This window comes from Heterocephalus glaber, unplaced genomic scaffold, assembly GCF_053883595.1.
Source record: "Heterocephalus glaber isolate CG9 unplaced genomic scaffold, H.glaber_assembly_v1.0 deba00001546, whole genome shotgun sequence".
In the NCBI taxonomy this organism is placed as follows: Eukaryota; Metazoa; Chordata; class Mammalia; order Rodentia; family Bathyergidae; genus Heterocephalus; species Heterocephalus glaber.
This window is the reverse complement of record NW_028258339.1, coordinates 1,695,452-1,722,324: the sequence shown is the minus strand read 5'-3', so window position 1 is coordinate 1,722,324 and position 26,873 is coordinate 1,695,452. Positions and strand designations below refer to the sequence as shown.

At 36.4% G+C, this 26,873-nt stretch overlaps 1 protein-coding gene across 3 annotated transcripts in view; it reads right to left on the bottom strand.

The window, feature by feature from the left end:
• The window catches only part of Shroom4 (shroom family member 4), a 273,979-nt gene that overhangs the window by 82,946 nt on the left and 164,160 nt on the right, over positions 1-26,873 (bottom strand). For all 3 annotated transcript variants that reach the window (XM_087189707.1, XM_021249971.2, XM_087189706.1), the window contains exon 2: positions 25,220-25,371. In XM_087189707.1, the coding sequence (XP_087045833.1) occupies positions 25,220-25,371 (152 nt within the window). The remainder of the gene's footprint in view (positions 1-25,219; positions 25,372-26,873) is intronic.

Sequence of the window (26,873 nt, the reverse complement as noted above, 5' to 3'; positions counted from 1 at the left end):
CATGAGATCTGAAATATGACATTTTGAGGTAGAATCAACAGGATTTAGTAACTGATTTGACAAAGGTTAAGTGGGTAGCTAAGAGAAGAAGGAGAGAACAAGATGCTTCTGGAAGTCCTACTTTAGCAACCAGGACCATTAAATGTGATGTGGAACAGAAAAGGAAGACTGGCTGTTTTTTAGAGGGAAGGGGGACATAAAGGCATTACATTTGAAGTACATGCATGTTTCAGTTAAAGTATACTATATGCAACTGGAAATATGTGGATGGTATTCAGAAAATAGTTCTAGACTAGATATGTAAATATGAGAGGCATCCAGATTCAAGTAATTGAACCCATGGCAATAAATTATACTACATACTGAAAGGACAGACTGAGAAGCTGGGTGTGTGTATATGTGTGAATTAGTAAAGCAAGGTCCAATGTCCTTTTTTGACTGTTTGCCATTTGGTTTTCAAAAAAGTAGTTTAGATACTCTTTAGTGCATTCAACATTTAGAGAACTCTAGCTTGAATAAGACAAATAGTTGAAAAGGTTGCAGTTCATCCATTTCTCAGCCATTGCTGCCAGCTTCCTTCCTCAATAAGGCATCTCTAGGGATTTGCTGAAGTCAGCAAATAAAATCCCATAGCCTTCATTGCTGAATTATCACTAAGTACTTAAAGTGACTTGGAAATCATTTAAGAAGATATGTCACAAATCTCTTGTGCTAAAAATAATGTTTTTCTTGACCTCAAAAAAAAAAAAAAGAAAGAAAAGAAAGCAGACACCCTATGCATGTGCCACTGATTTGTGGTTTTTAGTATGGACAAAATTCGAAAGCGGATTTTTCAAGAAAAATAAAGTGGCTCATGGGAGGTCTTAGGGGTGACAGAGAAAAATGGGTGGATAGAGGAAAGCATAAGGTTCAATTCCTGGCATTCTAGAAATGCAGAATTATTTTTCTTAGAGAATATTTTCCAGTGCTTAAAAGCAGTTATTAAATCACTTACTCCTGACTTACAAAACAAATATATAAAAAGTCCATCACATAGCTTCCTTATTTTGCAAGGTAAAGCTCCCTCATGGACATTAAATTGGTTGTGAAATTAGTTTGACATTTTTTTGTTTCATTTTTGCTTTTTGTTTGTTGAACCATTTGTGGCAAGTGGCTATTTTTAAGTCTAAAAACTTTATCTTTTCAGGTTAAATAATCTTGATTTATTTATAAAGCTTTCCTTCAGTTGAATGACTTTACTATCCATTATTTTAGAGTACTTCCTTTGATTGTTCACCAAATGCTTTGCACTCATCTTTAACTATTATGATAGGATCATTTCAACTCTCTGTTTAAAGTATGTTTAAATATTTTTCAAAACAGTCTGTTTTGTGCAAGGGATATAAGACCTTGAAAAAACATTTCAGAAAAAAAAGTGTCAGGTCTGTTGTTAAAGGAAGTTAGCTGCTCTGGGATATTAATTAAGTACAGTTATTGTATCCAAACAAAACCGATGTCTCCTAACTGTAGCTAAAAAAAAAAAAAGCAGCAAAGTGGAGGAAATGCAAGAGAAAAGCTGAAAACATCTCCTGCTAAAGGAAAAAGAAACAGGAATTTTATACACTTAGTGGTATCATTTCCTTAATGAAGCTATTTTTTTCTCTATAAATTTTGTCTACTGAGTAAAGACAAAATAACAGTAGAAAGAAATCTGACAACAAGGAAGTCGAACAGGCATATTTAGACTTCTCCACTGATTCATTACAATGCCAAGACTAGGGAATAGTTTATTTGTGCCCAGCACAGTATGAATGATAAATAATCACTGAGTGTTAGGTTTCAGTACTTTGGATACTGAGCAAATTCCAAGGATGAAGACATGCTGCTAGGAGAATATTTTTATTTTATTTAAATTAAGATTTGGGGTTAGTTGATAAAAACAGAGCAACGGAGTAGCACACCTAATAGTGCCTTAACCATTTGTTTTTAAAAATTGCTCGACAATTTCCTGTAGTTGTTAATGTTAAATTGAGGTGTTCTAATATCAATATCTATGATTTTTTAAAGTGGAAAGACATAACTTTCTCTTTTCTCCACATAATGAAACAAAGAGAAATTTTTACTTTTTTTCCATTAAGTTTATTGGTACATTTTAGGTATAAATACAGTTACATTCATCATTGGGATCTTGTACCTTTATTTATTTATTTATTTATCTATTTATTTATTTATTTTTGGTACCGGGGATCAAACTTGGGACCTTGCGCTTGCAAGGCAGGCACCAGAACCACTGAGCTAAATCGCCGGTCCGTCTTGTACCTTTACATGATGTATCTTGGTTCTTATTTTTTCCCCTTCCCTTGCCCTCCCTTCACTGGCTCCACCCTTCCCTATTTGCAAAGACTTTGTTTCCATTTGTTCCTTTTCTCATATTTTTTTCTTTCCCCCTTTTTCCTTTCCCCTACACCTCCCACTTCCCCTGCTCCTTTAGACCTTTTCTTCCTATTACACAGTATCAATTATCCATTTTTTAAATTACAATATCAAGATCTAGGAGACATTACCACAGATTTTACAGAATTTAAAAGGATATAGAAAGCATATTACGAAAATCTTTTTTGAAATAAATTTGACAACTTCTAAGAAGTACCTTGGAAGACAAATTAATGAAACTAACTCTGGAGGAAATATAAAATTTGAATAGCACCTATTGAAGAAAGCATATTCCTAGCTTGAAAACCTACCTATGTGACAACAGCAGGCTCATATACATTTTAACTGATAAATTATATCAAACAATTAAAGCAGAAAAAAGAAGGAACACTTCTCTCCTCATTTTAGGAAATCAGCACTGTGCTAATCCTAAAACTGGATAAAGATAATAGAAGAAAAAATTATGAACACAGATAGAAATTTGTTTAACAAAACAAACTGTTAGAAGTCAGATCTGGCAGTATGTAGAAAGTGGTTTTGTTATAGGGATGGCAGTGTTGGTTCAGCATTAGAAGATCCACCCCCAAAGTCATCATTTTAACAGAGGAAAGGAAAAAGCCATATGATCCTGTCACTAGTTGGAGAAAAAGTATTGGACTAAATTCTACAGCTGTTCATGGTAAAAGCTATCAGGAGACTAGAAGTAGAACAGAACCTTCTCAACAGATCAAAGACATGTACTCCATACTTCCAGTGAGAACGCCTTATATGAATGGAGAAGATACAATGCTTTCTCCTTAAGGTGGGGAACAAGGGCAGATATGCTTACTCTTTATCTGTCTATTAAACTTTGAAACCTAGGCCCAACCAAAATAGTCTGGCAATAAAATGACACAATTAGAATAGGATTTGCAAAGTAGAAGCAAAATCTTTATATGTAGATGAAATGATCATCTACAGAGAAAATACTAAGAAATCTCTAGGAGCCCCTAGAACTTGTACTTGAATTTAGCAGGATTAGAAAACACAAGGTATATATAAAAATTCAGGTCTGTTTATACTTGCTACAAATGAAGAATTGGATATTGAAATTTAAAAGTTATGTAGGAGTACAAAGGACCTAGAAAAGTTAAAAAAAAAACTGTTGGAAGACGTTTAGTTCCTAAGAAATTTTTATTTTTATGAAGATATTGAGTATGGAAAAATAGAAGGGAAAGAGAGTTGATGCTTCTTAGATTCAAAGTAAATTCAAAGTTCAAAGGATGAAACATTGTATAGTAAATGGCTAAATTAAAACCATTTATTATGGTAAAAGACACGTTACCATTAATCCCCATTAAAACATTCCTCTTTGCTTCAAACATACTTATCCCATTCTTATTGTCTCTTCCTGTAGCAGTTCTTAAGTATTATTTTGTAAGCATCTTTGCAGCTTGTGATAAAAAACACAGTGAATATTGCTGCTCTGTGCCATTCAATGGAAAGGCAGGCTCATAAAAACATTATAATGTGTTCTCTTGCATCTTTTTTTTTTCTTTTGGTACCAAGGATCTAACTCGGGACCTTGCACTTGTGAGGCAGGTGGTGGTACCACTGAGATAAATCCCTGGCCCTCTTGCACCATTTTTACTGGATGTGCCACTGTGCAATTTCTGGCTTTTCCCCAAAGTAAAAATGACCACTAAAACTAAATATTTTTCATTGATTCAGGATATAGAGGCAGCCACAGCAGCACAATTCAAGACATGAAAAAGGACCTCTGAAACTGCTTCAGAAAGGGACTAAGAGATGCAAAGGGGAAAGAAGGCAGGGCGGGGAAGGGGATAAAAAAGAATTAAGATGTGTTATGTACATGTATCAATTCCTGATGATAAATGTAATCATTTTGAACTACAAATACTAATAAAAAATTTACAATATAACAAAAGAAAGTGGCAAGAATAGTGAGATAAGTGTGTTTAAAACGAGGAGTATTTTAAGGGGATTAATGGCAATGCATCTTTTACTGTAATAAATTTTTAAAACTTTAAGCATTGACCATATTTTTAGATCACCCCACATATCTTATCTATACTCTTTCATTTCATTCTGAGAAGAAATCATTGAGAAAGAAATGAGAAACCTGACTCAGAGATATTAAAGAACATGTCTAACCTGTCAGTCCATTGCTCATCTTATATTAGATGTACTCCCCAAGGTGTCATTCATTCATCCATCAGCTATTCATTTATTCATCAAATACTATATTCCAGTACTGGAGCTTTGACTTAGAGCTTAGTGGTGAGCATAAGGTCCTAAATTTATAGTTTTACCTGTCCCTGACTAATTCTCCATGTCTTCTGGAGTCCTCTCTTTCAACCTGTTGACATCCGGTATTTTCTCTGACACAGTCAACTAAATTAGTACAGGAAAAAGCTATTAGGTCACATCCAGTCCATCCCTCTGGGAACAGAATGAAACCACTCCCTGTATTATGTTACATGATTTCTCAACGACATTGTCCTGTCTAGTTGTAAATAACTGTGACTCAGTGATGGGGTTTCCACTATTTTCTCTCAAAGGTTTGCTCACAATCCAGTAATTTTCACTGGCAAGATGGTTTCTCAGATACCTTTAAACAGCCTTATCTTGATTTCATCTAATTATGCTCTGACCTACCCTAATTCTATTCTATAAAATCCCTCTTTTTTTGCTGTGTCTCTCTTTTTTGTGTGGTACTGGGGATCCAGCCCAGGGATATTACATATCAGAATCTGTAGAACCCAATGAAAGCTATGAGTGATGTTTATAGCTATGGGTAAGAGGAGTGAGTTTATATTTATGAGTGTCTACATGAGAAACACAGAATAATTCCAAATAAATAGCCTAGAGATGTATCTCAAGGTCTGAGAAAAGCAAAAACAATCCAAATCCAGAACAGTAGAAGGAGAGAATCTATAAAGATCAAAGTACCAAAGTAACAATACAAAGGATAAATGAATCAAAGAGTTGATTTCTGAAAGGATAAATAAGATTGACAAACCCTTAGCTAAACTTACTAATAGAGAAAAGACTCACATCAATAAAATAAGAAATAGAAAAAACAAAATCACAACAGACACCATTGAAATACAGGGGATTATTAGAAACCACTTTTGAAAACCTATATTCCAATAAATAAAATAATCTGGAAGAAATGGATAAATTCCTAGACACATATGACTTACCAAAATTGAACCAAGGAGATATTTAAAAACTATGAAAAGAACAAAAACAAACAATGAAATCAATGCAACAATAAAAACTCTACCAAGCAAGAAAAGCCCAAGACTCAGTGCATTTACTGCTGAATTTTACCAGAAATTTAGAGAAGAGCTAACACCAACATTTCTCAAATGTTTCCATGTAATTAAAAGGGAAGGAATGCTTTTAAACATTTCATGAAGCCAGCAATACCCTGACATCAACAAAAAAGAAAACCACAGGTCAACAGCCTTGATGAACATAGATGCAAAAATCCTCAATAAGGTACTTGTAAACAGAATTCAAGAACTCACTGAAAAGATCATACATCATGACCAATTTGGCTTCATCCTAGAGATGCAAAGATAGTTCAACATACATAAATCGATAAATGTAATACACTGCAAATATATAATCAAGGATAAAAATAACATGATCATCTCAAGAGATTCAGAAAAAGCCTTTGATGAAATTCAAACTTCTTTCCCAATAAAAATAGGTATAGAAGGACCCTGCCTCAAAGTAATGAGAGCCATACATGACAAACCCATAGTCAACATCATAACGAATGGGAAAACAAAGCAATTCCTCTAAAATCAGCAATAAGATAAAAGTGGAGACGAGGTCTTTGCAGATGTAATTAGTTAAAAATAAAGCCATACTGTTGTAAGGTAGGCCATAAATCCAATGACTGATGACCTTATAACAAGGCCACACAGACAGAGAAATACATTGAGACACAAGAGAAAATGCTTTCCTAAGACAGAGCCAGGTTAGAGCATTGTGTCTATAAGTCAAGGAATGGCTGCTTGTAACCATCAAAAGCTAGAAGAGGCAGGGAAAGTCTTTTCTAGAGCCCTCAGGAGGAAGCCTGGACCTCCAAACACTCCAATTTCAGATTTCTATGCCTCTGAAGTATGAGATAATTTCTGTTGTTTTGTTTTGTGGCACCGGGGATCGAACTCGGGACCTTGTGCTTGCGAGGCAGGCGCCAGAACCACTGAGCTAAATCCCCAGCCCAAGAGATAATTTCTATTGTTTTAAGGTACCCTGTGTGTGGTACTGTCACTGCAGTATTAGGAAACTAATATTGAAGTGAAGTTAAGAACAGACTGAAAGGAGCTCATTATTTTAATTAATTAACAGGTCACTGGTAATTTTGAGCAGACTCACTTGAGGGATGTGGTGGGGGATCAAGTTAGAATGTTTTGGGTTGTGCTTGTGAGTGGAACATGCGGAAGAATAACTGGTGAGCAAACACAGCTGTCCAAAGGGCAATAGCTAAAGGCGAATGTAGGTTTGAGAAAGTTTGTTTTCAAAATAGGAGAGTACTGACCAGGTTTTTAGACTTAGGAGAAGAAATTATGACAAAAGGGATAACAGGCTGACAATACCTGAAGAAGGGAGAGTCGGAATTCAAGGAGAAAGATTTCTTGAACTGCAGGAGAATGAGGTCCAGGACACAGGCAAAAGAATTGGGTATTACAAAGAAGGAGCTATCTCTCTCAAGGAACCCTTTGGGTTTCAAGAAGATACAGTCATAAACGCTAGGCTGAAGTACTTGGACTTATTTCTGGAGGCAATTGAGACTTTCTTGAGAAATGAAATAACATGACCCAGGCTAAGCATAACAGAGATCTTGTAACTCAGGAGGTTTATCCAAAGCACAATTATTGCTGATTGAAATAAATACTGAGATGTACTTTAGGAAGATTAATTTGGCAGAAGTGCAAAGAATGAGTTGGAGAGCATCCAGATAAGGGTAATGAGTCCCTGTCAGTGGCAGGAAGAAGCCAATGGAGATAGATGAGATGCATATTGGAAACACTGCAGAGCGAGCTCAGAAAGGACTCAGGACAGTTGGCGATAAAGAAGGGAATTCAACAGGGCTCTACAATTGTGAGCCAGGCTTATAGGCATAGTACAGATGCCATGAACAAAAATATAGATATCAGTACATTAGGTTGGGGTGTGTGAAATGAAATGTATACTTTAGAAGTCTGGAGCTCAGGAAAAAGGAAAAGCTGGGGCCAGGGATTTCACAGTCTTGTGTGTCCAAGGAATAGGTGAAACATTTGGAAGTAAATTAGTTTTTTAAAAAGAGTTGGCAGAGGAAAATATTAAGTTAAAGGACAGAATCACAAATTTATTTTGCTATAGTAAGGAGTCATTTCTCTCAAATGCAGGAAGGCTTCTTAAAGGAGGTAGCAAGTGTGACACATTCCAGAAATAGTGGAAAGAAAACTGGACTGGGCAAGTAGAGCTACTGGTTCTAGCATTACCTCTGTCACTCCCAAGCTTGTGGTCTTAGGAAAGTCCTTCCTCATTCTAGACCTATTTTCTCACCTATAAAATGGAATCACCAAGCACAGTGATACAGAGACCTATTTTAGCTCTGAGAATACATTTGCCTTTGATTAGAGCTTGACTTTGGTGTATGGTCAGTCTTTGGTTTGGGAGAGAAGAGTAGAAAAGTCTGTAGGTCAAGAAAAAAACATAGAAAATAGAAATAAGGGAGCTAAATGTATATAGCTCAGTGCTAGAGTGCTTGCCTGGCATGTGGGAGGCCTGAGTTCAATCCCCAGCACTACTAAAGAAAAAAAGGCAAAGAGATACATTTAATAATAGGCAAACCAATTTGGAGGCAGTTGTTTTGCACAACTTAATCTATCCAACCTAATGATTACTCTGACAGTTTTTAAGGTGACTGACAATATAATCTGGTCTATGTTGTCAAAAGTGCTATTCATTAAAAGGAAATTTGTGCAGTGAAGTATTATATTCTCCACTAGAACTAGTAATGAAAGATAAGTATAGCCTTCCTTTGATGTACTTGAGAAAAAACAAAGTTACCTAATGCCTACTTTATTTCAGGTATTTTCACATATTTATCTAAATGGTAATTTCCATGAAAGCAAAATCTTTCTGTTGTATTAACTGCTGTATCAGTAATATCTAAAATGCTGCTGAGCACATAATTGGCACTCAATAAATATTCTTTGAATTATTTGAAAAAGTACTTCATTTAATCCTTACAACAAACTTCCAAAAGAGGCATTAATGTTAAGTGAAATAAATCAGACACCCAAGCTTAAATACCACATGCTTTCTCTCCTATGAGATATATTAAGTATAAGTAAAGAGCAAAATAAAAGATGAATAAAATAAAACAGGGAGATAGATCTACTGTGAGGGGGAAGAGGGCCAGGAGATGAAGGGAAAGGAAGGGAAGAAGTAGAGAGGGGAAGAGGATGTAAAAGAGAGTTAAAATCTGTCATGTACATGTATCAGATATCCACAATGAAAGTAGTCAGTATGTATCACACACATGTACTAATAAATAAATTAAAATAAAAAATAGAATTCTCATTATATAGGTAGGAAAAGAGGGGCTAAAATAAGTTATATAAACTTGCTCAAAGTTACACAACTAGTAGAAGTCATGTGAGGATCAAACTTGATTCATAGCAAGTTCCACATGAGCACAGAATGTATTTGGCTTATTCTCTATGATATCCATAGCAGCTAACTCAGTATTTAGGTTCTAGTAGCACTCAATAAATATCCTGTAAATAGAAGCAAGCCAGTAAATACATATTTGTATGAACCCAAGGGACACTCATTTTGACCTGTATCAACCACATCATGGTTCAAATTTAAAATAATAACTGAACCCTAAGAAGTCATCAATTTGCCTACCATGTTTGTTGGTTTTATTCTGTGATTTTTTTATATTCATTCTCACATATAGACTATGATGGTTTTCTTTCAGGGTTTGTAAACTTTATCTAAAGTCTAAACACTATCTTTTTGGAGGAAGCTCTATATCAGGGGCCAACAAACTTATTTTGTACAGGGCAAGGTAGTAAATATTTTAGACTTTGTAAACTATATGGTATCTGCTGCAGCTACTCAATTTTGTGAGTATAGGATACAAACAATCACAGACAACTTGTAGATGGAAGAGATGCCTATGTTCCAATAAAACTTTATTTACAAAAGCAGACAGCAGGACAGATTTGGCCCTAAGCCATAGTTTATCTGTCCCTGCTTTATAATATTACTTTGACTTTTCTATCTCTTGTCTTTTCAGCACTTGTGTAACACTGTGCCAACTGTGACGCACCTCATATCTCTGATATGAGGGATACATGACAGGACAACTTCACTTTTAATGAGCTTTAATCCCTTCCATTTAATTGTAAATTGCAAGGCTATTATGATAACAACAACAGAAAAAAGATAACAAGGGAGGTTGGCAGGTGGCCTGGACAAGGCCCCAAGATATCGCAGTTCCTTTTTATAGTCTTTATGCTGATCCAAGTTCTGGACATCAGGTTCAATGATAAAAACTAGATTTTTGTTTTTTGTTCAGTGCACCCAGTTAATCAGTTACTTAAAAACAGCCTCACAAATAGCCATGCTCATAAGAGAATGAATGCAATGTCATGTGCCAATTTAGGTGACCTTGAAAAATATATCTGTAAGTGAAAGAATCAATCATAGCCACATCCCTACATCAGGATATGTACAAATATTTCCTGAGTCATTCCTACTTCTTTATGTCAGGATGTGTAAAAAAAAGTCCTTAGTCCTTCCTATAGGTCATACAAGGAACAACATGCTGGGAAAACAACAATGATTAAGGAGTGGCCCCTTTCCTTGTGGTTCTTCTGGTCCAGGGATCAGAAATATTTTTCTTTAAAGGCCAAATAAAAAATAGTTTAGGTTTTTCAAGTCATACAATCTCTGTCATAACTCAAATTACCATTTTAGTGTGAAAGCAGCATAGACACCACATAAATGAATAGGTGTGGTTCAGTTCCAATTAAAACCTTATTTATGGACACTGAAATTTGAGCTTCATATAATTTCACACATCATGAAACACTACTATTGTTTTCACCAGCCACTTAACATTTATGTTAAAAACCAACATGCTTATTTAGCAATCTGTATAAAAGCAAGTGTTGTCTTGGATAGCCCATGAAGTATAGTTTGCCAATCCCTAGTCTAGTCTAGTGGGAAAAATAAATACACATATTCATTCCATACAATGTGATAAAAGCTAGAGTTCTATAAGAGCCAGTGAAAGGTCACCTTAGTGATCTGTGGCAAAAAAGGTGTCCTGGTAATGACTACCCAAGGGATGAATCTTCCAGTATGTTCATATTAATGTGAAGCATTAACTAGGAAAATAAAGGAAACATAGATGCTTCCAGTTGAAAAGAGAGAATGAAGAGTCACAGGGTTGATAAATGGCATATCTTTAGGAAATGATTTAGCCCCAGCATAAAAAGTCAAAGCTTGCCAGATGAAGGTGTGGGTAGGAAAGAGGATATAAAATGTCTTGCATATTATGCCTCTGGGCAATGAAGGCCATTGACAAATTTTCAGCAGGGAATCAATGTAACTGAATCTGTATTTTGGATTAACCTCTCTGGTAACACCTTGGCAAACAGATCTGAGGCACCTGAGAGGTTACTGAAATGATTCAGGGGGGAGAAGATGAGGGCATGAACTAAGGCAGTGACAGTGGACATGGAGAGAAGTGGATGGATTATGGAAGCATTTAAAAGATAAAATCAGCATGGTTCAGTGAGAGAGAGAGTAAGGAGTCAAGAATCCTCTTAGGTTTTTCACTTGCATGGGTCAGTAGATGATGGAACCACCAACTGCTATTGGCAGGGAAGAGTTCAATAAGGCTGGATAATGAATTCAGACTTATACACATTGCCTTCCAATTTTCTGTTGAGTTTTCCTACAGACATTTCTATCCAGCTGCTGAATACATGAATCTGAATTATGGAGGAAGATCAGAATTAGAGATATAGCCATTAGCCCAGAGGTGGCAGGTAAACCATGAGTAAACAGTGGAGTTTAGACTAAATGAGTAGAGTAAGGAGTCTTATGGCCATGGTGGTCAAAAGAAGGCTAGCATCAGAGAAGAAGATGAAATTTGAAGTCTTGATGGTGTTGAAGAATAGGTATAAATAGAACGAGGTATGAGAAAACTATGTTGTCAGAGAGTGGAATTTAGTTTTCCTCAACTGATTCTTGAAAATTAAGTCCTACTGCCCACCACACTGGTTCTCAAACTGACAACTTTCCATTTAGAAAGACTATTATGACAGACATCAAGAAACCACCCTTAGAGCTTTGATTTAGTAGGTCTATGGTGGTACCCAATAATTTATATTTCTAACAATTTCCTAAATAATATTCACTGGAGCCCTGAAGCACCCATTGTATGTAATGAATTAAGTTATCTTCATGCAGCTGCAATGCTCTTAGTTATGTATCATACTTGAGAAAAATGAAATAATAGTCATAAATTATTTTCTATGTTCTGTGATTCGGATGAGGAAACTTGATTGAGAAAGATTGAAGGTGTCAGGGGTCCATGACAAGAGGGACCACAACTACATTTATGATCAAATCACCAGACTATAACACAGGTCCAATTTTCAGTAAATATTTATCAGAAGCCCTGCAGTGGGTTCTGATCTCCTTCTCAATGCTACAACACAAGGCAAGAAGAAAGACACAGAGACAGAGTTAAAGAGAAAAGTGGGGAGCCAGGATGGCCAGTGCTGATTAACCAGCAAAAGATCCTGGCCAGCCAAAGCTGCTGATATTTATTTGTAACATCATAGTTAGATTGTGTTAAAGGGGCTATGTGACAGGACTACGTGTAGTTGCCATGGATACATTGCTGATACAAGCAAGGCTTGTAAAGGAAGAGACAAAGGATTCTTGAATTAGGAACAGAACAGACAAAATATAGGTTGTGGTTAGTAATTAACCTTGTCTTTTTAGTAAAGAAGGAACAGAATTTGGGCGCAAGTCACCCCAACTTCAGCTGGTCTTTTATCTTTTATTGAGCCCCGCAACTTCACAGGCCTTCTCTCTGGTCTCTGCTGTGGCCTTTGGCAGAGAGGCTGTGTAAATCTGTACGCCACCCACAATGTTCCTAGGAGTCACGTAGGCTTCAGTAGGACTTACTTCTTGAAATAAGCCAATGGAGGAGTTAACTCTTTACAACCTGCACTGCTTATAGCCTACTTTGAGCATAATCAATAGGGCAGTCTCTCACAAACATTTATTGACTAAAAAGATGGCAAGGCCCATGATATAGTCAGAGGAATGAGCTGCTGATATAGAAGGATCTACCACTGAAGACCAAGGCCCCATAAGACTACAATATTTCTAAAAGGACAACGAGATCTTTCAGCATGACAACTGGAATAGAGGTAGAGAAGATGACAATGAAGTTGGTACCATCATACAAAAGGAAAGTGAAAGAATGACCCAGAGGCTGAGATGACACTAGCAAGGAAATAAAATTCATGAAAGCTGATTGTTTGAGTTTTCAAAGTGAAGAAAGAGCTGAGGGTATAGCATAGTGAAGCCCTGGATTACAAGGGGCGGGGGAAAAAAAAGAAAAAAGTGCAGGGATCTTCCAGGAGATTGGAGGAATTATGGTTTGGAAGTTGTCTACAGACAGCAGGTGTAAACCAGAGCAGTGTGAAAAAACTGTTCATTAAACTGTGTCTTGGCATGTAAAAAAATCACTTACAGTGCCTCAGGACTGTCCATACCATCAAAAATTACTTGTACACATTTTTACTATATACTTTTGTAATTTTCTCCAGATAGACAGATAGATAGATAGATAGATTCTGTAATAAACAGATAGTTTCTTCTTAAGGACATTACCCAATATTTTATGTGTTTGGTTGCTATTGTGATGGGGAGAGATTTTTTCATCTATCTTCTAACTGGTTGTTGTTTACTGTTACCTTTAAATTTTTGTTTCTTTGACTTCTACTTTGAACTGGTTGTAACATGTTGCAGTTCCCTTATTAGAGTTATATAAAATCTTGAATATATGTTAATTTTCATTATCTATATTATTTAAGAATTTTCGGTTTAAAAATTATCTTTTAACACTTCCATTTAATTATTAGTCTTATATCAGTGAAGTAAGTTGATAGGATTTCATTTATAAACTTGGCATCTAAATTGATTAATTAGAATACATTCTCTTTTAGAGCAGTCTCTCAGGTTTTAGTATCAAATGCTAGGCTCAAAAGCAATGTTAATAATTCTGCAACAATTTCAAATCTATAACATTATTATAGAATTGAATTGGCTTTTCCTAGAAAATTGGAAGGAACTCATTGATTAAAAACTTCTGAGCCTAGTAAGGACCCAAGTTTGATCCCTGGTACCAAAAAAAAAAAAAAACTGAGCCCAAAGTAATTTTGGAAATTTCTCTTTGATTATTGTTTGCAATGTTCCTGTTGTTAAAGTCTCATTATTTTTTAACTTGTCAATAATTTTTAGCATCTAAAATTTTATTACTTTAAACTTTCCTGAGATTTTCAAGCTTATTAAGATTCAATTAAAGAATGTATATTAGGTATTTTAATATTAGAAATTTTCTTTGTATTTGCTATATCCCATTTATCATTATATTTAATTTTTAATTCATATTTGTTTTATTGAGTAAATCTGTTGGAGGCTTATCTATTTAATTTTTTCTGCTTTAAAAAAATGCAACCCTTGGCTTTATATTATACTAGATTTTAATCATATAATTTCATTATTCATTTTGATAATAATATATTTAAGGTTATGAATTTACTTCTAAATATAGTACTTATCTCAAAGTTTTTTAAGACAGGGTCATGTTTTTATTATTCTCATTTCTCAGCTAGTATTTATTTGAGCTATTACTTGCATGTAAATGTGTTCTGAAATATCAAAGTAGCCCAAGATTTGTGCTGACATTTGTTTTTAAATTTGTAAACATTGTGCATTATCATCAGAGGAAAAGAGCCAAGATGATTTCCTTCCTTCCTTCCTTCCTTCCTTCCTTCCTTCCTTCCTTCTTTCCTTCCTTCCTTTCTTCCTTCCTTCCTCAGGATCTTGCTATGTTGTGAAGGCTGGTCTCTACCTCCTGGGCTCAAGTAACCCTCCTACCTCAGCCATCCAAGTGGTTGAGACTATAGACACATGCCACCATGCCTTACTAGCCAATGTGATTTTCAATTTTAAGAGTTTTTAATGGTTTTCTTTGTAGAACGGCACATGATCACTTTTTAAATGGTCTCCAAAAATTTGAAAAGAAGGTAAGATATATACACTGTCTATAAAATATAATTTTGCAATTTAGGAATTAGATCTAATGAATTATGTTCTACAAATCTCCTACAATTTTATTTTTAGTCTATTTTATTGTCATAGTAAAATTATGTTAAAGTCTCCCATACAGACATTCATACAATTTTTCTTTTAGTACTGTCTATAGTTTTTCTTCACATATTTAGATGCTGGGGTTTTTTTTGCAAAAAGATGGCTTATGGATGCAGTATCTTCAATACGGTTTGTGTCTTCTATCAGAATGAAATGAATTTTCTGAGATCAACATGGCTGAATGGTTGTTCTTTTTTTTTTCAAATAAAGAGATGACATGTCACACACTTGTTTTGAGAGTGGATTGACTGGTAGGAAGTGAGAATGAGTGCTGAAGGCTCTTAAAATGCTATAGTTCAGGTGAGAAATCATGAATGATTGAAATAAGACAGAGGCAACAGGGAGGTTTTTAGTAGGTTAGGAACATTAAGACTTGAAATTATTTGGATTGGAGGAGCTGGGGCAAGAGAAGAGCTGAGAGTGACACTTCAGATGTCTTTCTGATTTAGGCAACCATTTTCAAAAAGGCAATATAGAAGGAAAAGCTGGGTTGTTTTTTTTTTTCTTCAGAATAGGTCACTTTCTAAAGTTCCTTCTCTTTGAGAAGAACTGCAAGAACTGAAGCCCAGAGCAAAAGGTCATTTGGAACTTTGTCAGTTGGTTCCTTACTGAGACAAAAGTCCTTCAATCTTTATATAAAACACTGTGCTATTCATGAATATAGGGAAATCACAGTTCTTTGCTGGGGTAAAAGCTCTTTCATGAATTTGAGAGAATAAAACAAGACTAAGAAATTCCAGGCCCAGGGTGGGCAAGTATGTAAAGGTTAAATTTCCCACAAGAGGGCAGCACCACATCATATATAATGCATTGAAAGCCAACCGAAACTAAGGTGGGAGGACTGAAGCTGTAAGGCCTGCCACACCTGGAAAACCAGAAGGCCCTTGATATTCAAGGCCATAATGATGATCACTCCCAAGTGTCTGGTTGAGGCAAATGTTATGGAAGAGAGGAGGAATATACAAAGCTCACCAAAAAGGGATAAGTGGGTGAAACAATGGAATCTCATGTTCCTGTGACTGGCTTAGAAGCTGCTCAAGAAGATGCCCACACTGCCTCTAAGTGCTAGTATCTCTGTACAATCAGCATCTCACAGACCTTTATTTCTTAAGGTTTTCCCAGAAAGCCATGCTCTCTGTAGGTTAGGTTGCAAACAACTAGGGTTCTGATATGATCTCTATTTAAGAATATTTGATTGCTCCCATGATGTTTCTTTCATACCCCAGGGAAAGGAAGGGGTCAAAAATTCTCAGAGAATTAATTATATAAATTGTCTCATTTAATTATCACAATAATCCCATTATACTAGAAAACAGTATTTCCCACGTGACAGAACAAGGAAGTAGCACACATTGGTCTGTAAAACAAGAACTCTTATCAAGCTACCTTCCAAGAAGTCTTATTTAAAATCTACATTATGGCCAATCAATGACTGAACGGGGATAATGTGCCTACTGTACTGGACAAGGTATACTTAACATGCCACCTCCTATCCAGGGATATACATAGACAAGCGTGGCTTAATCTTAGGTATCAGAAAATAATACGGTAAGTCAATAAGATGTTATTTAACCTCCCCTCCTGAAACCTAAATATTATCTCCAAGTGCTCTGCATGTTCTCTCCTCAGGGTAAATCATTTAGATATAAAATACGAGAACAACAGAAGAACTGAAGATGGCTCTGTGTTTCTGGCTTGGTTGGCACAGTAGTCATGGTCACTGATACGGGGACCTATTTTTTTAGGTTTTTGAGCATATTGTGACTGAAATGTTTCAGAGATGCCTTAAGTATTAATGTCTAGTAGAAATTTGGTTATTTGATTTGGGAGACAATAGCTAGGGCCATCCTTGCACAAAAACAAACTGTAGCTAGAGGACAGGGTGAGATTTACCACAATATATAATGAAATGAGAAAGAGTAGAACTAGGAGAAACATTTAAAGGGTGATTGAGAAGGCCAGGTAGTAAAGGACAAAGAAGTAGAGGGAAAAAGCAACAGGGTGATTGAAGAGTAAGAATTGCTTGAAGAAAGATGGTGGAGTGGTGAACAGCAGAGAAACAACCTCTCTGAGATTTGGAATATAGCAGAGTGAAGAAGAGAAGGACAGAAGTGGATTTCCAGGACCCAGCAAGAATCTGAAGTGAGAATTGAAGCCCACAGGGAGAAGACAGAGAGAGAGACCTCAGTGCAGAAAGAGGAGGTGACAAGTGGCTCTTTCTCCTTGAGCCATGACTCACTGTGTGGGAGGGGTAGCTTGAACCTGCAGACACACAGTGACTACTGGCGACCTCAGAGGCCTCCACAGAGAAACACATCAGTGGAATGGAGCAGAGGACATGGTGGACTGCACTGCCTGGTGAATTATTTAACTTCAGATGCCTGCCAGGAGAGGGCAACTGGCCAGTAGCCATCTTAGAGAGGGGCCAACTGAGCTCAGAACTCAGAGCAGCTTTGGGGTGGCTCTGTCTAGCAGCTCCCAGTGTCAAGGAAAGGCAGAGCTGATTTCAAGTTGGCAAGAGGTCAAGAAATAAGAGTTCAAGCTGTCAGGGAGCTGAGTTCAAACCAGCAAGAGACACACAGAGTGTTGCAGGCTGAACAAATCAGATACCAGCCTCACAGAAACCAGTTTGAACTTCAGTGGAACTAAAGGTGTAGGCTTGCTGGGATTATCCGCTACATTGCCATAAATCTATGGCTGGCTTGCTGGGATTAATCAATAAGGATCTGGCTCTGTCTGCTCACTCTGACTACTAGTGACAGCAGAGAAACACTCTGAAGTAAACATTTTCTTCTTTATTTAAATTAGGTTTTATTTTCTTTTTATCTTGATTGTTTGTTCTTGTTTTTATCTGAGTATGAACACTTACTAGTTTTGTTGTTGTGGTTGTGGTTTTTATTTCTTCCTACTCTTTCCTTCCTTCTTCACCAGTTTCCCAAAGTTCACATAAAATTCCTTTGTCCTGCAGCCCTAATTCTAATCTCTTTCTCCTCTTCTATTTCTCTATTTTCACCCCATCCCCTTTTAAATTTTCTCCTCTGAGGGTAAAATTGCCATATTGAGGTCATATTTACTATATACCATTTTCTGGTTTATTTTAGATTTTGTGATATAACCCCAAATATAGTTCATACATTTAAAAGTGGCAAATTAATAGTTACCACAGTTTGTCATTTTGTAGGCTGTGTTTGATGCTATTGCTATTACTGATTGTGCTACCTTAGCCAAAGCGCCATAAGTGTTCTAATCAGTTGTTCTTTCTGGAATGCCAAGACTAAGACTGCCGAAGGGTCATAAACAATACTATAGCCCAATGCCAAAGAACCAGAAGCCAAGTCAAATAGGCAGCAACTTCTCATCACCAATAAATTGAAGAGGTAGGATCTTGCTATAGATTCAAAACCCAAAAGCCAGCGACACCCGGAAGACACCTCTGAGAAGTAGTCATTTCCTAAGGGTTTTCAACATTAGCAATAGAGTCACCTGCCATAAACAATTTACTAGCACCAACCCAAGAATTAAACTTAAAAAAGAAAAAAGAAAATGAGAAGACACAGAATCAAGTTGCAACCCCAGACTTCCAGCTTGCCAAAAGCAAACCCAGTGGGCAATGAGATGGAACAATTTCAAAATCACCCACCTGAACTCTCTGAACTGGTAACAGCAGAAGTAACAAAGTAGATTAATGAGGCTCCAAAAATAATCAAATCAGAAAAAGTTTATCAGGTAACTACAGAGATGGTAACCATAATGAAAGACCGGGTTAATGATTCCAGAGCAGATATAGATAAAAACAAATAGAGAAGCTTAGGAAAATGATGGAAACCATGAATGCCTAACATAGAAAATAAATGGAATCCATGAAAGAGATTTAAACAGATATTCAGGAGACTAAAAATTCCATTGAAAGTATATGTAGCAGAATGAGCTAATGTGAGGACAGAATATCAGATATAGAAAACAGGATTGCAGTTAGCTACCATGAAAAGAAAGATTTCTTAAAAATAGTGAAAGATCACAAAAAATCAATCCAACAACTGCTAAATAATGCAAAAAAGAATAATATAAGATTGATCAGAGCCAATGAAAAAGCAGGAGATAGAGCAAACAATGAAAAAAGATCTGTTCACAGAAGTAATGGCAGAAAACTTCCTGAGCAAGGTAAAAGAATTTGGCATACATAAAGTGAGGCATATAGAAGTCCAATCAGCAATGATAAAAAACTACCCCAAAGCATATAATAGTATATCAGAAATTCAAACCAAATATTAACAGAAGTTAGAGAAAAGAAACAAATCCCCTACAAAGAAAAGCCCATCAGAATCACAGCAGACTTCTCAACATAAACTCTCATGTCAAGGAGAGCTTGGAGTGAAGGATTTCAATTTCTAAAAGAAAACAATGTCCAGGCCAGATTGATGTACCCCACAAAACTATCTTTCAAAATTGATGGAGAAATAAAATACTTCAATGGCAAAGAACACCTGAAGAAAATTCATACCCACCAAACCAGCACTCCAAAATGTTCTGAAGGACATTCTATAAAGAGATAACAAGGGGCCGGGGATTTAGCTCAGTGGTTCCGCCGCCTGCCTCACAAGTGCAAGGACCTGAGTTTGATCCCTGGTACCAAAAAAAAAAAAGAGATAACGAGGACTACAACTCCATAAACACCAACAGAATGAATGAAGGGCAAATAATTAAACAAAGGGGCAAAAAAGGGAACCAAGAACAGGAGAATGACATAACCAGGATAACTCAATGCATATCAGTTATAACCAACAAGGTAAATGATCTCAATTCATTAATCAAAAGAAACAGGCAGAATGGATTAAAAAGCAAGATCCAACAATATGCTGCATAGAAGAAAGACATTTAATTCTAAAAGAAATTCATAGACTGAAAGACAAAAGATGAAAAACAATAGTCCATGTGACAGGAACCTGGAAAAAAAAGGGAGTAGCTGTTCCACGTGCAGACAAAGTGGATTTCAAGCCATCACTGATTAAGAGAGATGAAGGAGGTCGCTACATCCCTGTAAAGGGAACAATCCAAGATAAAGAGATAACAGTCATAAATATATAGTCACCAAATACCAGCCCAGCCAATTATATAAAGCAAATATTAATGAACATGAAAAATCAAATAAGCACTAACATAATTGTAATGGGGGACAAACAATACCCCAGTATCACAAATAGATAGATCAACTAGACAAAAAATCAACAAAGAAATATTACAACTGAACCTAACCTAATTGAACCTAACTGAACAAATGGACTTAGAAGATGTTTCCAGAGTGTTCCACCTCACAACATCAAAATACACACTCTTCTCAGCTGCATGAGGGATGTTCTCCAAAATAGACCACATACTAGCTCATAGAACATGTTTAAGTAAATGCAAAGGAATTGAAATTGTCCCATGCATATTATCAGACCACAGTGCAATGAAATTGGAAATCATTGCCAAAAGAAAGCATGAAAACTTCATAAACGCATAGAAATTAAGTTAAATAACATTGTCCTGAACAACCTATGGGTCACAGATGAAATTAAAGAAGAAATTAGACAGTTTCTACAATTAAAAGATAATACCAATACAAACATACTGGAACTTATGGGACACAATGAAAACAGTCCTAAGAAGGAAATTTATAACAGTGAATTCCCATATCAGAAAGAGAATAAGCTCAAATTAATAACCTAATGTTGAATCGCGGGCTTATAGAAAAAGAAGAGCAAGTCAAATTCAAAATTCTTATGAAAAAGGAAATTATAAAGATCAGAGCAGAAATTAATGCAATTGAGACTAGGAAAACAATATAAAGAATCAATGAATCAAAGTTGGTTCTTTGAAAGATTAAATAAAATTGACAAACTCTTTGCCAATCTTATCAAAAAAAAGGAAATCAAAGATTCAGATCCCTACAATTAGGAATGAAAAGGTTGAAATTACAATGGATCCTGAAGAAATACAGAAGATCATTAATATCTACTTCAAGAACTTGTATTCTAATAAGTTGAAAAACATAGAAGAAAGGAACAGATTTCTAGATACATATGAATTACCAAAGCTGAATCAAGAAGATATAAAAATTCTACATAACCCAATATCAGTCAATGAAATTTAAGATGTAATTAAAAATCTACCAACAAAGAAAGGCCCAGGACCTCACAGATTCACTGAATTCTACATGAAATTTAGAGAAAATCTAATGTTGCAAATTCTCAAACTCTTTAATGAAATTAGAAGGAAAGCAATACTCCCAAAGTCATTCCTGGAAGCAAGCATTACCCTGATACCAAAACCAGAGAAGGATCCAACTAAAAAAAGAAAACTATAGGCCAATCTCCCTAATGAACATAGACACAAAAATCCTCAATATGATACTGGCAAACAGAATGCAGCAAATCATCAAGAAGTTTATACAACATGACCAAGTAGGATTAATCTCAGGGATGCAGGGATGGTTTAACATACACAAATCAATAAATGTAATACACCATATTAACAGAGCCAAGGACAATAACCATAAGATCATCTCAATTGATGCAGAAAACGTGTTTGACAAAATCTAACACCCATTCATGACAAAAAAAAACCTACAGAAAGTTGGAATGGATGTTCTTTATCTCAATCTGATAAAAGCCATCTATGACAAAACAACAGCCAACATCATACTAAATGGACAAAAACTGAAATCTTTCACTCTAAAACCAAGAACAAGAAAGGATGTCCAATATCACCACTCCTATTCAATAAAGTTCTGGAAACATTAGCCAGAGCAATTAGATAGGATAGAGAAATAAAAGGAATAAGGACAGGAAAGGAAGAAGTTATATTATCATTGTTTGCGGATGACATGATACTCTATATAGAAGATCTGAAAAACTCTATCAAAAGACTTCTAGATTCAATAACCAAATTCAGCAGCAGAGCTGGATACAAAGTCAGGAATCAAAAATCAATAGCATTCCTATACACTCACTGAGAAAGAAATTAGGGAAACAACACCTTTCACAATAGCATCCAAAGAAATGAAATACCTAGGAATCAATCTAATGAAGGAAATAAAACAACTGTACATTGAAAACCACAGTACTCTGAAAAAGGAGATAGAAGGGGATATCCCTTTTTCTTGGGTAGGAAGAACCAATATAGTGAAAATGGCCCTACTTTCAAAAGTGTTATTATACAGATTTAATGCAGTCCCGATCAAAATATCAATAGCATATCTCACAGACTTAAAGAAAACTATCCTAAAATTCATTTGGAACAAGAAGAGACCTAGAATAGCAAAAGCAATTCTGGATAACAAAAGCAAGGCAGTGGGAATCACAATTCCTGACTTGAAATTATACTACAAAGCTACTGTGATAAAACAGCATGGCACTGGCTAAAAAACAGACCCGAGGATCAAGGAAACAGATTAGAAGGTGCAGAAACAACTCCAAACATACTCAGCCACATTATCTTTGCCAAAGGAGCCAAACTAAACACCTTCACTGGAAGAAAGATAGCCTCTTTAATAAATGGTGCTGGAAAAACTGCCTTTCCACATGTCAAAGATTAAAATTAGATCCATTTTTACCATGCATTAAGCTAAAATCGAAACGAATCAAAGATCTAAATATTAAAACAGAAACACTAAATCTCCTGGAAGAGAGAATAGGTGGAACTATTGAAGACACTGGTGTAGGCAGAGACTGTATGAATGAATCCCCAATTCCACAGGAAATATCACAAAGAATCAACAACTGGGATTTCATCTTATTAAAAGACTTGCACAGGGCCGGGAATTTAGCTCAGTGGTTCCACTGCCTGCCTTGCAAGCTAAGGAGCCTAGTTTGATCCCCAGTACCAAAAAACAAACAAACAAAAAAGACTTGCACAGCAAAAGAAACCACCAACAGAGTGAAGAGACAGCGCAGAGTGGGAAACAAATTTTTGTCAGCTGTTCCTCAGAGAAAGGACTAATATCTAGAATATATAAAGAACTCAGAAAAAGCAGACACCCCCCCCATTTTAAAGACCCAATCCAAAAATGGGCATCTAAAATGAGTAGATACTTCTCAGGTGATGAAGTAGAAATCCAAATAAATATATGAAACAATGTTCAACATCATTGGTCATTCGAGAGATGCAAATAAAAGCAACACTGAAATTCTATCTCACTCCAGAAAGAATGGCTGCTATCAAGAAATCAACCAATAACAAATGGTAGTGGGGGGTGTTGGGAAAAGTTACCCTTCTCCACTGTTGGAGGGAGTGTAGACTGTGCAACCACTGTGGAAATCAGTGTGGAGATTCTTCAAAAATCTAAAACTAGAAGTTCCATTTCACCCAGCTATTCCCTTGCTGGGCATCTTCCCAAAAGAATTAAAAGAATCATGCCACAGCAAAATATGCACGCCCATGTTAACAGCAGCACAATTTGTAGTAGCTAAATATTGGAAACAGCCTAAATGCTCATCAACCAATGAATGGATAAAGGAGATGTGGGATTTTTTACATAATGGAGTACTACTCTATCATAAAAAAGGACACACTTGAGACATTTCTAGGTAAACAGATGCACCTTAAGATCATACTCTTAAGTAAAATAAATCAGATACACCTGTATAAGTACCACGTTATTTCTCTGGTGTGAAAAACCAAAAGTGTAAATAAGGACCAAAATATATAATAGATATTGTGAAATGGGAAGACAATGTTCAAATGGGAAGGAGAGCAAGGGAGGGGGAAGGTGGATGTGAAGGAAGGGACAAGAAAAAAGAGAATAGAAAGAAAAAATGGAAATTAAGCTTTTGTAAATAAGGATGGGAAGAGGGGTTGAAGGCGGGAGAGGAATGGGGAAAAAAAGAAGATGCAAGATATAACATGTACAAATTCCCTATGATGAATGTTATCATTATGCATATCTATTTACCAGTAAAATTAACAGAACAAAAAATAAAGAAAAAAATGGAAAAAAAAAAGAATTGCATGAAGGAGGGCAAAATCTGGAGCAATGATGTGAATACCATATATAAATCGTGTTTGATGAAGACTGAAAATCATCCATTTGCTTCATCAGCGGCAGATAATTTGTATTGCAGAATCATTTCAGTGGAGTTCTGGAGGTCAAATTCATACAGCAGGGGACAGAAAGCTAAATGGCATGTGGAGAAGTGAAGACAATGTGTGTAGGTTGTTTCTGATACCATGCAGAAATAAGGAGGAAGATGGGGCAGTAGCCAGAGGGAGAAGTGGAATTGTGAGGAAATGCTTTTAAATTTTACTCTAATAAAAACAATTCAGGTGGAGAGGCTTAGGCATGTGGATAGGATAAAGGTAACCAACCAACAGAAATGGAGTCTGAGCTTCAGTAGCACAAAGCCTTGGAGAAATAGCAAAATGAGGACAAAATGAGGAATAATTTTTTTAAAGACCATGGGGCTGCAAGTATAGCTCAGTAGTATAATATTTGCCTAGTATACACAAAGCCTTGAGTTTGATCCCCAGCACTGAAAAAGAAAAGTAAAGCTCTATGGAAATCTCACTAATAGGTAGATCACTTGGCAGCACCAGAATAACGGCGCCCAAGTATGTCCTTACCTTCCTTCTGCTTATGCCACTCCACTTACCCAGGGTGCCTCCTGTCTGATGGCTTATTTTTCACTACTCACCCATTAGTTCATATTCCACCTCCTTAATAAGTTTTAATCTATCAATCCCCAAGTGATCTCTTTCTTATAGCAATTTCATCTTAGCCATCATTTCGACCATTATATACCGCTATATGAAACATCCTTTCATCCTTTCTTTAAGTATCTATTGCTAATCCATTTGTCACATATATGTCTCCTCTACCCTGTTAGACTATATACCCCTGAAGGGCAGTTTCTATCTTAGAATGTCCAGCAGCTTCCAAAGTGCCTATGCTGGCTGAGAATAGGGTCTCTATAAATCTTGTTGATATATGATTAAACAGAGGCAGCCTGTTGTGCAGGAGGAAACAAGAACATGCTGAATCAGGCAGGTTCTTAATATGCATGGAATCATTTTTGTCTCTCAATGAGAAATAAGGAAACTATGTCTTGAAAAGGTAGAATAAGTTTATTTGAAGTGATAAGGTTAGTATGTGGCAGTGCTGGGATTTGAACCAAAAGCTCTTTCTCCTATGCCATTTTGCTTCCATTGTCTACAAAATCTGTTCACATGAAACAACACTGTCATGATGATAATGATAAAGACATAACTCTATTGGGCTTTATTACCAACCAAGCAGTTTCAGTGGCCTCTGCACCTTACAGCAAAATCCCCCTGTGTCTTATCTTACCTCCTGACAATCAGCTTGAGGGTTCGAAAGGAGCCTTTGATGAGGATGAGGGCCTCTTGGCGGGAGCCATACAATGGAGTGCCATTGATATTCACCAACTCATCACCAGTCTTCATCTTCTGGGACAAAGCTGCCTTGCCTCCATCTTCAATCTGTGTTGCATAGAACAAAACAGAAAGCAGGTGGTAAGGGGACTTCCCCATAATTCTACTTCCTGGCTCCTCCCAACCTTGGAGTCACATGTAGGACTAGGGTATGGCTCCAGGTAGCTCCTAGGAGCAGCTGAGAAGTAAATCACAGGCCATTACTTACTGAAGGAAAAGCTTGGGCAAGCCCTCAATAAAAGAGGCAGCACAGAAATAATGCAATCCCTGCCTGGAGGAATGAACAGTCTATTCTGGGACAGAACCACTTTTAAAAACACAAAATGACTCTTGGAAGGAACTCCACAGAATGGCTTTAAAAATGTGCATAAAAATTAGAGTCAGTAGATACAGCAAAAGCTGGCAAATCCTTTCCTATCTTTGGGCAGTCTTTGAAGTCTGATTCAAACTTTAAGTTTGAATATTTGCTCTGTTACTTTCTAGCTGCATGATCCTGCGCAAGTTACCCAACACCTTTGTGTTTCGATTAATTTGCTTGGGAAATGTAGATAGCAAGAATACCTACGTACCATACTGTAAGTACATTACATGTTTGGGAGTAGTAATTCCTTTATAACTATAAGCTTTGTTTATTATAACAAGGTGGTAGACTCTGGAGACCTTGAATTTGGCTGCTAACTCATTCTGAGAGTGGAACTGTAAATTTCAAAAGATCTGAAGTTAGTACAAACAAAGTAGCTACTCATGTATCTACATCTCTTCAACAAGTGCCTAGAACAGGGGTGGTGAACCCATGGTATGTGTGCTCCAGCAGACTGTGTGCCACAGCAGACTGTTTGCATCATTGAAAGCTTTAAAAGGTTTGCTATCTCTGGCCTAGAACCACCCTTGCAGTGTTAAACACACAGTGAGCATGCAGCAAAAGCTGGGAATATGAGTGTTCACTGTTTCGTAATAGACTACATATTTCCTTTGGTTATGGCAATCCAGGCAAGAAAGTTGTCAAGCTGGGAGGCACTGAAAGCGAATGCAGAATTAAAAGCCACTGAGGCAAGCAAAACCAAAGTAAGGCAGAATGTCCCCAAATGTCATTGCGTATGTTTAATTTTATATACAGCATTCCTTTGACCACAAAAGTGAGTAATTAGATTCACCTATTAGAATACCCATTTCATCCAGCATGGTAGGAATCATCTCATCCATCCATCCATCCATCAACTATTTGGTGAATTTTTATTATACACAGATAACATACTAAGTGCTAGAGGTATAAAAATTAACAAAGATAGCTCTCAACCTCAGAAGGGAGTTATTGTCTACAGTTTATATGGCCATTGAAATGGTCAGGTGAGAAAAGGTCCAACTTAATCAGGCATTTTTTGGAGGGAATGGACAGGGGAAGTAAGGATGATTAAACCCTATTGTCCTTGGGGAAAAGCAGATTCTGAAAGGGGCAACTCAGGCGTATATATTCCTCAAGGCATATATATGCTTACTTCCGCTCTTGTTCTAATCTTTCTTTCATTCTTTGTATGTTTGTTGCCTTGTTT